Raw genomic sequence first — 14,820 nt, 5'->3', positions numbered from 1 at the left:
GAGTGGGTGTAGCCACCCTTTCCCGCCTCTACTCTGATTGGTAGGCTCTATTTGGGACCATCCCCTAATCTTGGGGATATAAGTGAATAACATGGCCCCAGAGCCTTAGATTCGTCCAGAACTTAACAGAACTGACCTTCGACGAGCTGCTGCCCAGCTGACTGAAGAAATCTCTCTTGGGATATAGGAGTTATCCCCCTGCTTGGCAGGCACCTAAAAGACTGCAAGATACCCGGTTGGAACTTCGCTGCTCTCACGACATTCGACGCCTTCCAGCAACCTCGAGGTGGGTCTCCAGTGCATCCCAGCATCCTGTGAGTGTGTCCAGCAAGTCTGAGCACCCTGGACCACGTGGGTGTCGAGATCCCCGCATACCCCGAGACACCAGCCACCTCTTGCCCAGCACACGACCCCGACCAGTGGGGAAGTTGTGCTTTGGCCCATTTCTGAGCCAACCTTCCAGCAGCATCCGTGCCAAAGCTCAGCTCCCTAGTCCGCTCCGGTGGCCCGTGGGAGCCCTTTTACGCACTCCATTTTGCTGCCTTCCGCGGTCCCTTGTCTCTCGACTTGTGGGCCCTGGCGGAGGACAATCTTCGTTTCCAAGAGTTCCCCTGGTTGCTCCAGGCCTGCTCTACGCTCCCTCCAAAGGAGAGCACCCTCAGACCTCGTGGGTCTGCACCAGTAGCTGCTTTGTTCATCTTGCGTGGGTTGCGGTTGCCAATGCTTAGTGGATCCAATCGGGACACTAACACCGCAGCGACCCTCATCCGACGTGGGACAGTCGCCCTCCAGAAGCTGGCCTTCCTTGAAGCCTCCCGGAGCCCGTGACTGCAGAGCCCAGCTGTACCTTCCTCACCTGAAGCACCCGACATCCACGAGCTCCTTCCTGCGAGCTCCCTGGTCACTGTGCCGTGACCCAGACTCTGTCCCCTCTGCTTTCAGGTCCATCTTTACCTTTTCCACATCTTCAATCTTCACGACTTCATCGACGCTTTCAGCTAGCAGCAGTTTGGACTACTTTTCCATTGAAAATCAGCCCGCGACCCGACACGAGAAACGACCTATGCACCCGGCTTCCCTGGGGCAGGTAACAGTGGTACTTTGGTACTCCCGTGGTGGTGGGCTCTCCAAAGCCTTAAGTCTCAAGTCTTAACTTTGTACTACTGCTAGAAGTGTCTTTAAACTTTAAATATTCAACCGCGACATTCTCCATAGGCTAACATTGCGATCCCGATAGCAGCTGTTTGCACTGCACACGCCTCCCGTGGGTCCCCTTCCTCTTAACTGTGGGTGGATTCTGAAGGGGCAAGCGATCCTGAATGCCCTAGGCATTGCCTGTAGAATTGTCGTGGTTCTTATACCACTATTTTAGTATATGGTTTGGTCCCCCCCTGGGGCCCATTGATTTCTGTGCTATTTATTGTGTTTATAAATGCTTGCTTAAGGTGTAACTTTGCCACTAGTCACATAAAGTGTCTGTGGGATTCTGCTTAGAATAAATACATATATTTTATATATATACCTGTGTGGACTACTCTTTCATTTGGTTATTCAAGAGGTTATTATGGTAAAACAATAAGCTTAATACTCCTTCAAGACTTAGCCTGAAGGCTGCTCTCCACAGCTACCACTAGGAAAGCTTTCTCTAACGGTTGTCTTAAACCTATCATCAATAAGAGTCGAATTGGACTGGTGCAAGGTGTCCCTATAACTAGGAACAGCATATGCCAGGCCAACTTCTCACATTGGTGGCAGCGGGGGGATTCAAGCTTGCTATTGTTTTACCAGATAACAAATTGAATTTCTAAAGTGAAAGCCACTAGGTACCAAAGGTACATATAAATTCAAGCTAGAATACAATAAGTTCTACTGAACGTAGAGTTGTGTGTAGAGGGTTTAGCACACCTTGACTACAACTCAAGAGAGGGTTCAGTAGGCCACACTTAGTGTAGGTAGATACACCACTATCACTACACTAGACATGTCTTCAGGAGCAGGTGCCACTAAGGCTCTGGAAGGACCCCCAAGGGTCCCAGTCGATAAGTATGATCATCTCTCCTTTGCTGAGCTCAGGGAGATGTGCACCCTTAGAAAACTGAAGACAAACAAAGGTGCCAACACCCAACGTCTCAGGGAAATCCTGCTCATAGCAGACTTTATGGAGACCATAGGGTCCAGTGGGGTAGACAGGTTGGGTGGGCATCCTTCAGAAGAGGACCCTCCAGTAGGGGACTCTGATGAGGACCAGGAAGAGGATGAAAGTCCTGACCTGGAAGAAACAAACCACTCACAACATGGAGGTGATGGCCCAAGAGGCACTCTCTCCATCCCTAAAGGGAGAGTGGTGGATCCAAGAAGGAACAGATCCCCCTCAGTGGGATCCACCCATTCTGGGAGATCCAAAGGGTCCTCTGCCTCTTCTCAGAGAAGAGAATCCTCTCATGAGAGGAAATGCAGACTGATCAAATTTGAGCAGGCTAAGCTTCAGCTTAAAAGAGAACAGTTAGCATTGGACAGGGAAGCCCTGGAGCTTCAGAAAGCTTCAATAAAGTGGGGTCTAGAGACCCCTGGTGGCAGTAAAGAAACCCCTAGAGTTAGAGAGAAAGTCCCTGACAATAGGAACCTCCATAAGATTGTGCCCCCCTATCAGAATGGGGATGACATCCACAAATGGATATCTGCTCTTGAGAGGGCCTGTAAGGTACAAAGGGTCCCAATAGAGCAGTGGGCAGCAATCTGGCTCTCCTTTTCAGATAAAGGTAGAGACAAGCTCCTCTCTGTAAGAGAAGAGGATGCTGATGATTACTATATCTTGAAAGCTGCTTTAATAGATGGGTTTGGCTTAACCACTGATCAATACAGACTTAAGTTCAGAGACACCCAGAAAGCACAGAATCAAGATTGGGTAGACTTTGTGGATTGTGCAACCAAGGCACTGGAAGGTTGGTTAAATGGCAGTAAAGTTAATGATTATCAAGGATTGTATAATCTCATAATGAGGGAGCAGATTCTTAATAATTGTCAAAACCAACTTTTACACCAGCACCTGGTGGACTCTGATCTGACCTCTCCCCAAGAATTGAGAAAGAAGGCAGACAAATGGGTCAGAACCAGGATTAGGCCTAAGAACCAAGTTGGTGACCAGAAGAAGGATTCCACTAAGCCCAAAGAGAAAGGTGGGGATGATAAACAAGAAAAGTCCTCTGAAGGGCCCCAAAAACCCAGTGCTGGGGGTGGGTCCCAAAATACTTCCTCTAACAACAAGAAACCATATTGCCATGTGTGTAAGCAACCTGGCCACTGGAAAACTGACTCCAGCTGTCCAAAGAATGGCAATAAAGAAAATGTTCCTCCAAAACCAGCTCCAAAAACCTCCTGTTGCTACTAGTAGTAATCCCCCAGGTGGTGGGAGCGCACCCAAAAACTTAGTTGGGTTCTCTTTGGGGACACCAGTGGACTCTGGCCTAGCCAGGTCCCCTGCATTAGCAACTCTAGTCTGTGATGGTGGCATGGGGTTTGCCAACTTTACCATGAGCCCCAGAATTCTGGGCAGGTACAGACAAGAGCCCATGATCAATGGTCAGAAGGCTGTGGCCTATAAGGACACAGGGGCCAGTGTCACCATGGTGACCAAGAAACTAGTGCCCCTAGAACAGCTTTTACCTGGGTTTAGCTACCAGGTGACCAACATAGATGGAATCAGGACAGACCATCCCATGGCAGTAGTAAATCTCAGCTGGGGAGGGGTCACTGGCCCAAAGAGAGTGGCAGTGTCCCCAAACTTGCCTGTAGATTGTCTACTGGGGAATGATCTGGAAATCTCAGCCTGGGCTGAGGTTGACCACAAGGCCCATTTGAAAATGGTAGGAATCCCTGAGAGAGTGGATGAGACCCTGAGGGCCTCACCTCCACCCCAGGAGAAAATAGAAAGAGTGAAGCCTGAAACTATGGATCACTCTACCCAAACAGAGAGCATAGGGGAAGAGGAACAGTCCTCCCCCCACCAGACTACAGGTAAGGGTCAAGTTTCTCAGGGAACTGATCCTGCCCCTTGTGAAGTAACTGCCCCAGAAGTGGATAGGCCTGGCCTGCCCACCTCTCTGATGGCAGGGGACCCTTCCAAGGTGGTACCCAGTCTGGAGCAGGTATCCTGCCCCTCTCTACCCTGCCTCAGTCAGCCCAGGGCTGCAGAGGTCAGGGAGGTCAGTGGACCCTTAATGGGCCCCTGTCCAGAGGAACCCCCTCATCAAGAGATTAGGGACACCCAGCAGAGTAGTTTCAGCCAGGTGAATATTCCTCTACAAACTGAGGGATCCCCCTTACCCCTAGGTATAGGCACCCCTCAAGTGGATGTTGTTGAGCACAGGGAAACCTGGGGCATAGTTGCCCCAAACCTTCCAGTGCCCTCCACTATTCCAGCCAAAGGGATTCTACCCCCAGCTGTAGGCAGCCAGAGGTTGACCCTTAGGGCCAGATATGACACAGTCATGGGCAGAAAGGCTTCCATAGTGGCCAGTGATCTGAGGAGGTTGAGACCAACCCAAGTAGGGCCTCGCTTCCAGACTCAGACACCCCACCTCTGACCCATAAACCAATACAGGTAATTTCCCTAGACTTTGGAGAAACTCTAGAACCCCTTGGGGTAGGATTTCCCAAGTGGACCATGACACAGGGAGCAACCATGTTAGTACAGGTTCTTCCTTATATGGCCACTCAGGAAATAAAGGCTTATCTGGACAAGGTTAGCCTTATCTCCTTTCGTTTGGGGGGGTTATGTAGGAGAGTGGAATCTGACTAATGGTTGCCCCCAACTTTTTGCCTGGTATTAGAGTGGTTTTTGACTAGTCTGGCTGGGATCCTGCTATCCAGGACCCCAGCCTATCTGCTTTCTCCCTAAAACTGATGTAAAGTACCCTAGGTACAAACCTAATTGGATGCTGGGCATGCCCTACCAGTCCCTTGTAGATGGTACCCTAGGTACCCAGGGCATGGGTCCCCCAGTAGGCCTACCAGGGCTGCAGCACTTATTGTGCCACCCTGGGACAGCCACCCAAACTGACACCACCAGACCACTACTGTAGTCTGGGTAAGGTGGTGCTAGCACCCCTTACAGGGATGTAGGTACCCTATATCCCACACCATTACAACACATATACTCTCATAGGTCACCCCTATGGCAGGCCCTGGTAATCCTACAGGGCTGGGTGCTGAGGTATGTGTGAGGGGGGACCCCTACGTGAGTAGGGCCTCTCTGCAACCTGTGTAAAACCGTTACTGGGTTGTTTGTAGTGTAGCCATACCATATACTCTTAACCGCATTATAAGTAAATCGCGTCCTCGCGATAACTTGAGAATGGCTACACAGAACCATATCGTGTTTGGTGTCAAACATGAAGGAATCATACCCCCAGTCCAGCCATGGGCATGAGGGTACGATTCCCCCTTGCTAGAGGGGTGATATGGGAAAAGCGGTAGATTTTAGAAACCAATTAAAAAGTGCACATGTACCACAAAATGGCTACTGTCCGCCACCTACACGACTCTGGCTGGCTGTTGCTGGGAAAAACCCCAGCCTCGCCATCTGGACAATAGGGCTCCTGTGGCAGGGAGGTGCCAGCACCTCCCCAGACAGGATATGTGGATTGGAACAGGATGGGTGCACCAAATGTCCATTCAGAGTTGCACGTAGGCAGCTGCAGAGCCCCAATTCTGCATACACCGCCTGGAACCGGTTCAGGGGCATCCTGCCCCTCGCCCAGGCGGGAAACACACAAAGGGGAGTGGGTGTAGCCACCCTTTCCCGCCTCTACTCTGATTGGTAGGCTCTATTTGGGACCATCCCCTAATCTTGGGGATATAAGTGAATAACATGGCCCCAGAGCCTTAGATTCATCCAGAACTTAACAGAACTGACCTTCGTCGAGCTGCTGCCCAGCTGACTGAAGAAATCTCCCTTGGGATAAAGGAGTTATCCCCCTGCTTGGCAGGCACCTAAAAGACTGCAAGATATCCGGTTGGAACTTCGCTGCTCTCACGACCTTCGACGCCTTCCAGCAACCTCGAGGTGGGTCTCCAGTGCATCCCAGCGTCCTGTGAGTGTGCCCAGCAAGTCTGAGCACCCTGGGCCACGTGGGTGTCGAGATCCCCGCATACCCCGAGACACCGGCCACCTCTTGCCCAGCACACGACCCCGACCAGTGGGGAAGTTGTGCTTTGGCCCATTTCTGAGCCAACCTTCCAGCAGCATCCGTGCCAAAGCTCAGCTCCCTAGTCCGCTCCAGTGGCCCATGGGAGCCCTTTTACGCACTCCATTTTGCTGCCTTCCGCGGTCCCTTGTCTCTCGACTTGTGGGCCCTGGCGGAGGACAATCTTCGTTTCCAAGAGTTCCCCTGGTTGCTCCAGGCCTGCTCTACGCTCCCTCCAAAGGAGAGCACCCTCAGACCTCGTGGGTCTGCACCAGCAGCTGCTTTGTTCATCTTGCGTGGGTTGCGGTTGCCAATGCTTAGTGGATCCAATCGGGACACTAACACCGCAGCGACCCTCATCCGACGTGGGACAGTCGCCCTTCAGAAGCTGGCCTTCCTTGAAGCCTCCCGGAGCCCGTGACTGCAGAGCCCAGCTGTACCTTCCTCACCTGAAGCACCCGACATCCACGAGCTCCTTCCTGCGAGCTCCCTGGTCACTGTGCCGTGACCCAGACTCTGTCCCCTCTGCTTTCAGGTCCATCTTTACCTTTTCCACATCTTCAATCTTCACGACTTCATCGACGCTTTCAGCTAGCAGCAGTTTGGACTACTTTTCCATTGAAAATCAGCCCGCGACCCGACACGAGAAACGACCTATGCACCCGGCTTCCCTGGGGCAGGTAACAGTGGTACTTCGGTACTCCCGTGGTGGTGGGCTCTCCAAAGCCTTAAGTCTCAAGTCTTAACTTTGTACTACTGCTAGAAGTGTCTTTAAACTTTAAATATTCAACCGCGACATTCTCCATAGGCTAACATTGCGATCCCGATAGCAGCTGTTTGCACTGCACACGCCTCCCGTGGGTCCCCTTCCTCTTAACTGTGGGTGGATTCTGAAGGGGCAAGCGATCCTGAATGCCCTAGGCATTGCCTGTAGAATTGTCGTGGTTCTTATACCACTATTTTAGTATATGGTTTGGTCCCCCCCTGGGGCCCATTGATTTCTGTGCTATTTATTGTGTTTATAAATGCTTGTTTAAGGTGTAACTTTGCCACTAGTCACATAAAGTGTCTGTGGGATTCTGCTTAGAATAAATACATATATTTTATATATATACCTGTGTGGACTACTCTTTCATTTGGTTATTCAAGAGGTTATTATGGTAAAACAATAAGCTTAACACTCCTTCAAGACTTAGCCTGAAGGCTGCTCTCCACAGCTACCACTAGGATAGCTTTCTCTAAAGGTTGTCTTAAACCTATCATCAATAAGAGTCGAATTGGACTGGTGTAAGGTGTCCCTATAACTAGGAACAGCATATGCCAGGCCAACTTCTCACAATTAGGGTCTTTGTTGTATTTACAGTACTAAACAACGAGTGATGACACCTATTATATAGAGGTATATAAGCTTATATGCAGAGCATACCTTACAAACTGAGTACTTTGTCTGACCAGAGTAGGAGAAAGAAATAGTCTTAAAGAAAATAAGAAGCGACTATTATCTGCAGTTCAAAGTGTTAGTCTGACGCTAACCTTCTGAGCCTCTTTACTTCTTCAATCTCCAAGATTCTGATCTCCCTTACTAAAAGGTGCCTTTTTACTGGCCAATGACTTGCTGTGCAGTTCACAAAAAAATATACAAATACCCAATGCAGTCTTCAGAAAGCACACAGGTTTAATGACCTAAGCGAAACGCGTGACGGCTGGTACTAACTGTGCTTTTATCAATCCTTCCAATGATTCTCAACTGGATTTATTAAAACAATTCCTCATAAAAACAAATATGATGGATTATGAGTGCTTCCTGCTTACATACATTTACGTGCAGGCAGTGGACAGTTGTGCATGCAAAAATACCTTCGCATTTGTGAAATTGAACTTTTACTTTTTGTTTTGTTTGCCATTGGGAAAATATTGATCCCCATGCAGAAGCCCCTTCTCCTACTAATTTTGGGCATGCTCCCGTTTCCAACCTATAAACAGATTAATTACTGCTATTGACAGTAATAGAATCTCCTAGAGTATTAGCATGATGGGAAAGGGGTGTGGAGTAGTTTGTGATTATGCAAAACTCGCCCTGGAAGGCCCACTCCTGGCCTCTGTGAAAATATTTAGTCATGTACTATTATTACATAAAACTACGCATGAGTTAATCCCTAAATGAGGGCAAATTGATTTGTTTATTTCAAAAGTGAACTTGTAGGTCAAGCCTTTTCCATGTGTATGTTCAATCTGCATGTGCAAATGACTTTGTGAACCTAGGGCCGGATTCACAGAACTAACTTCAGACAAAATCCTAAACTTATAACCGTTTTGGTATTCACAGAAGGCACTTACTCATTTTGGTATTCACAGAAGGCACTTACTCATCAATGAGTAAGTGCCTTCAGTGAATACCAAAATGGTAGTAATTTTAGGATTTTGTCTTAAGTTAGTTCTGTGAATCGGGCCAGAGTCTCTAGTTTTCATTGGCTCCACCTTAGGGGTGTTGATTTCCTTGGATGGCATCGCTCATCATCATCATTAACATTCAGATCTTAAAGAGTGGTATTGGTGCATACTGTGTGAATTTATGGTCGGGAATAACACATACTCAAAAGGATCCTGTAGGGTGAACTTTTTAAGGTTTAACAATTGTATTTCTGCATCATTCCATTCAACAGGAGCTGATCCAGAACGCAGATGATGCTGGTGCCAGTGAAGTCATTTTTGTCTATGATGAAAGGGAATATGGGAAGGAGAACCTCTGGTCAGAGGAACTACAAAGTTTTCAAGGTATGCCCCACATCTAAGCTCATACACCCTCATACAGGTGATATGGTGATGCAGAAATTATGAGACAGGCACACTAATTACTGTGTAACTGGACACAAGCCATGAGTGGACCCTGCACCATTTATTTATACCTTTGCCATGCCTGTCCACATAGTGCATTTGATGTGGGGATGTGTTGCTTGCAGGGGCCAGTGTCTCCCTTCAGCTTTCCCCATTGTGTGTTTTTCATGGATCTTATAGGTCCAACAACATTTCTCAGGAACTGGCAAATTGTTAACACATCTAGGACCTTGTTTAAACTTTGGCTGGGGTAACTTCATCCATCGGGGGTGGAAGAAATTATCTCCACCACCCTAATGGACAACCATCTGCCAAATGGAAGAGGTGTGGTGCAGCGGCCAGGGTGCCTAACTCCGGACCACGGGGTTCACAGTTTGATCCCAGGCGCAGGAGGCAGGTCAGCCCAGCACCATGTGACTCTGGGAAATAACTCACTTAATCTTCCCAAGGGCCCCCAGCGCCGGGAAACCACTTCGGAGGTAGCTATGCGCTTTACAAATTCAAGGTTATTATTATCATTATTATCTAGAGATGACCACCAGTATAGCAGTCATCCTTGTATCTTGAAAGGAGCCACATTGACAACAGTTCAATTAAAGGTGAAAAAGGTTTTGTTCACGACCATCATCAGTTTTGATGACCACCCACCAATCTTTCAAGATTTTTCAAAAGCAAATTCCCAAAGTTAGAGTTTGTTTTTGAAAAATAAAAAGCCAATGACCTCCACACCCTGGGAATGACCTTCCAGGGTGTGGCAGTCATGCTTTTTTTTTTTGTCCCTCACCACCAGATTTTTCTTGGAGATGTCAGGCAGAATAGGAAGGCTATCACACCATCCATCCCAAATAGGGCAGGCAGCGTAATGCCGTTCCTGCAATGGCTCCTACTCCAAGGGGCCATTAGAGGAAGCTTACATTCGACAGAGTCAATAGAGGCTCAATCGACGGAAACCTTACGGTCTACCGGTCTCTAAATGAGTTCGGCAGTACGCGGGTTGGCGCACACAGTACTGTGCAGCATTTGCGAAAGAGTACCTTAAATTAGGCCCATAGTTCTTGAAACTCTAGCTGGGTGCTTGGTTGGGTCTTAAGTTGTATCTTTGACTCTGGCGCAAAGGTTCTTCTCCTTTTCTAGGTGACACTTGTGTGGTGAGGACTCTCGTTTTGGTGATTCTTTCGCTTGCTGTTCATGACAACTCATCTGCAGATATGATAGTGATGATAGGGCTGAGGGCCACTCCCATTCCAAACCTCCTTTGGGACTGTTACTCTGGCAGTTTGGGTCTAAAGAAACTTATGCCTCCCTCTTTGAAGCCCCTGTAATCTTCTTGAAGCATGAGACATTCTGGGTTATGGTTATCAGCTCTATTCTTCTCTGGGTTGTCACCATCGTCCCCTTTGTCTCTGTGACTGTCCCCAGTCTCCTCTTTTCTAGGGCAAAATTTCCACCATTGGTGGTGGTCTCTCTCTAAGATGCTGTCTCCATCTTGCAGGGATGTGGGTGTTGCCTGCCTGCTCCCATCTTGATGCTGGCAGGTTTCTACATCCAAGGAGGTGGGCCACTACTGTGTGCTGCTGGATGGTGTCCCTCAAGCATCAAAATATCAGGGTTGCTAATGCACAAAATAGCGTGCTTTGAGGGGTGCATTGGTATTAGCTAGGGAAGGCCCATTCTAGGTCGCTGCCTTGCTCTACTCCACAATGCCTTATTAGTGTCTTATTAAGGGTCACATGAATTGCTCCACATCTCCATTGGCCTGAGGCCACTGAGGACTTTCCTTTTTTTGTAAGTTGTATCCCTAGCTCTTGGAGGCAGCTTTGGAACTCATTTTCTTGCAAGGATGGCTCCCATGTCTGTTCTTGTGGTTGTCATGCACTTTGAGATTAGACAAGATTGACTTTCACATGTGATGTTGCATTACTTGTAATTTCTAGAAGCGTTTGTCTAAAAGGGTTTCTCTGACTATTTCTCTTATCTCTATCACTTCAGGGAGCACTGCTTGCATGATAACTGTAATGTAATCGGTCATCTCCTCTGCGTGATGGTGGGTTGTGATTGCTCTGTGTTCTGAGTGCCTTGACAGATAGTCAGCTGAATTATCTAGGTCCATTTGTAGATGACTGAAAAGCAATATTATTGCAACTGCATCACCCGCTTTTCAATTGGATAGGTGGGTGCTGGAAGGGGCAGCAAACAAGTTGGCCAGATCATGGCATAGTGACTACTTTGAAGTCTCTCCTATAATGGGTGGCCATCTTTCCCTGATTTATTTGTGCACTAGGATGGCCCTTAGCCCCAGATCTGTATTTTTTAGAGGTTGAAGTACACTGCTGGAGTAGCGGCTTTTTTGCTTTTTGAATGCACCTTCATTTCTTGATCCCCACTCCCATTGTGCCTGGGCTCTCACGAGGAAAGACAAGCGAGTTACTTTTTTAGAGTAAATTTAAACTCAGATTTTGTGAATAGCCAACAAATAGTTAAATTACTCAAAAGTGTAAGTTACCTTTGTGAATCATGTCATCTGTTTTCAATAAAAAAAACATCAATCTTCTGCACACCAGCATCCATGCCTACAGATTGAGTATCATTCCTTGTACATATACTGATGGTTTTAAATGTTTGTATTCACTGGCTACCCCTGATATTTGTAGTGCAGTAGCCAACTACATGAAAGTATAATTAGCCATTAGAAAAAGATATGAATAATAACACTCCGAGCAGTTTCACCGAAATCACCGTATGCAAAGAGTCGCATGACCGTGGTACCTTTTTGAATTGTCTTTTAACACATTGTTTAAACTGTTTGTATGTAGTGATAATTTCTTTGGAAATTTTAATGGTGTCATGAATTGATACTAGATTGTTTTTTTTGTTTTATTGAATTTTAAGCAATGTGCACATTTTAAGGTTATGGGTTTTAATTAACCTGGAAATTCTGGAGGTGTATTCAGCTGTCATAAATGCCACTAGAAAAACACCTTAATTTAGGAATTGGCATGGCTTATAGTTTCCCGTTGCGATGTTTTTAAATGTCTGCCTAACTATTGCATATTGATAGTTAAAGCCACTATGTTTGACTTAGCAAATGAATTTTAGTAATGAATATAATGTTAGTGTATTGTTAATTGGACTAGGCTGGAATCAGATGCTGGTGTTCTTGATGCATCGAATGTCTTTTTGTATTCTCTTATGCTGGTTAAGCCAAATAAAGATTATTGATTGATTGAGTATGCAATACGCAAGTGGTAGCCTTTAGTTTGAGTGGACCTGAAGCCTCCATAAAGAGATGGGCAGAGGTTGAAGTGCATCAATCCTTTGATCACAATGATAGGATATGTGCATATACTTCTCAGACCTCTCTTTGTAAGGGATCAAGAGCTTTGCAACGACGGAGGTGCAGTCCAAGAATGCTGGCCAGATGACGGTATACTAAATTCCTGACTTAGCACATATCTGTGGGGTCTTTCTGTTAAAGAATACATCAAAAAGAGAGTGAACCTCATTAATCTTGAATGCCTGAGTCTCACAAGGATTGTCTTGTAAACCCTCAACCACTATTTACAATCAGCAGTGTATATAATCTCCACTGGAGTAATATAGTGGACAGCCTCATCATATGGCCTCCTACCTGGGTTTTGAGTTTCCCATGTAAGCAACGCCTCCACCAGGAGGGAGATTGTCTGGATGAAGATAATGATGGGATCTATGAAAAAGGATAAAAAGTCCACCTTTACCAGTGCAAGTGACTTTAATGTAAATTGGAAAAGGTTAAAAACAGAGAGATGTTTGTCAGACACAATACTAGTCCTTAACATCTGGTGACATGGTGTACATGTTTCAGCCATAGGTGTCATCTTAGGTTGGGTGACTTTTGTCAGGACCTTGTAGATCAGATCCCTATTCCTTACTGATGCTAAATAGGTACTTGGGTAAGCACATTCAGTTATGGGTTTTTGTTACAAGCATAAAGTTGCCTATAACCCAGAAAAAGGAAATAAATGCATGAATACATTCAACAAAGCATTATTGCACCAATGGTTGACTTAGTTTAAAACCCAATGTGTAATTCACCTTAGGTGCACCCTGAACCAGTGAGTGCAAATGACACAATGAATCCGATTAAGAAGTCACTGTTAGTGGTTATGACTTATTTTGCTGTATTTTTGACAAGCATAGCGATCTCTTATTTAGAGAAGATAAAACACTGAGTAGTGGTTTATGCTTACGGTGTTTAGAACTCACAGTGTGGGTTATATGGAATATACCACGTTATCCCGCATACTTTCCTCCCGCATACCATCACTCTGCATTTTTCACAACGAAAATGCAATTGCTCTGAGATACCATTACCCTGCAAACTTTCACTCCTCATATGACTTTACCACGCATGCCTTTACAACGCAAATGCATGCGTGGTGAAGTCATAAACTGTGTAAAAGTGCTATATATATATATATATATATATATATATATATGAAACAAAGATGCCCTGAAGCATTAAGAGGTCACTCGACCTTGTTCTCCCCTTTGGTATTCAAATGCAGCATGTCATCTCGCTCCGACTCAGTTTGTCAAAGCCGACGCGTTTCGAGGAATTCTCCTCTTCTTCCTGGGCTTGCATGAACGACACATCGACGACTCACAGCATTAACTTTCCGGCGTTTTTTATTGGCGTGCTGGCCCCCAGTGGGCGTGTATGTATAGTACAAGTTCACTTCATGCATGCTGGGACATAGAGTCCGTGCCGTGAGTAAAAATATTTTCTTAAGTAAGTTCGGTGTGCAGTCTTGCATTAGAAAACAGTTTTGAACCTTCGTAGGTGTCGGTAACTTTAGACTTGCCTAATTAGCATAGAACACGGTGCTGCAATGGTGCCAATCAGTGTAGCCCCGCAGCCTCGTCCATTAACGATGGTGCTCCTCTTCACGGCCGGGCCGCCGTGGAATTATTTTTGAAACAAAGATGCCCTGAAGCATTAAGAGGTCACTCGACCGTGTTCTCCCCTTTGGTATTCAAATGCAGCATGTCATCTCGCTCCGACTCAGTTTGTCAAAGCCGACGCGTTTCGAGGAATTCTCCTCTTCTTCCTGGGCTTGCATGAACGACACATCGACGACTCACAGCATTAACTTTCCAGCGTTTTTTATTGGCGTGCTGGCCCCCAGTGGGCGTGTATGTATAGTACAAGTTCACTTCATGCATGCTGGGACATAGAGTCCGTGCCGTGAGTAAAAATATTTTCTTAAGTAAGTTCGGTGTGCAGTCTTGCATTAGAAAACAGTTTTGAACCTTCGTAGGTGTCGGTAACTTTAGACTTGTCTAATTAGCATAGAACACGGTGCTGCAATGGTGCCAATCAGTGTAGCCCCGCAGCCTCGTCCATTAACGATGGTGCTCCTCTTCACGGCCGGGCCGCCGTGGAATTATTTTTGAAACAAAGATGCCCTGAAGCATTAAGAGGTCACTCGACCGTGTTCTCCCCTTTGGTATTCAAATGCAGCATGTCATCTCGCTCCGACTCAGTTTGTCAAAGCCGACGCGTTTCGAGGAATTCTCCTCTTCTTCCTGGGCTTGCATGAACGACACATCGACGACTCACAGCATTAACTTTCCGGCGTTTTTTATTGGCGTGCTGGCCCCCAGTGGGCGTGTATGTATAGTACAAGTTCACTTCATGCATGCTGGGACAAAGAGTCCGTGCCGTGAGTAAAAATATTTTCTTAAGTAAGTTCGGTGTGCAGTAAAACAGTTTTGAACCTTCGTAGGTGTCGGTAACTTTAGACTTGCCTAATTAGCATAG

General features: G+C 46.6%; 1 protein-coding gene across 2 annotated transcripts in view; it reads left to right on the top strand.

Annotated features, from left to right (window-relative positions):
• Nucleotides 1–14,820, top strand: part of LOC146809713 (sacsin-like) — a 287,617-nt gene that overhangs the window by 69,146 nt on the left and 203,651 nt on the right. For both annotated transcript variants that reach the window (XM_085616552.1, XM_085616553.1), the window contains exon 4: nucleotides 8,849–8,960. In XM_085616552.1, coding sequence (XP_085472678.1) covers nucleotides 8,849–8,960 — 112 coding nt within the window. The remainder of the gene's footprint in view (nucleotides 1–8,848; nucleotides 8,961–14,820) is intronic.

The sequence above is a fragment of the Triturus cristatus genome, chromosome 7 (genome assembly GCF_964204655.1).
Source record: "Triturus cristatus chromosome 7, aTriCri1.1, whole genome shotgun sequence".
Taxonomy (NCBI): Eukaryota; Metazoa; Chordata; class Amphibia; order Caudata; family Salamandridae; genus Triturus; species Triturus cristatus.
The sequence above is the reverse complement of the archived record's forward strand: the minus strand, read 5'-3'. Positions and strand labels throughout refer to the sequence as shown.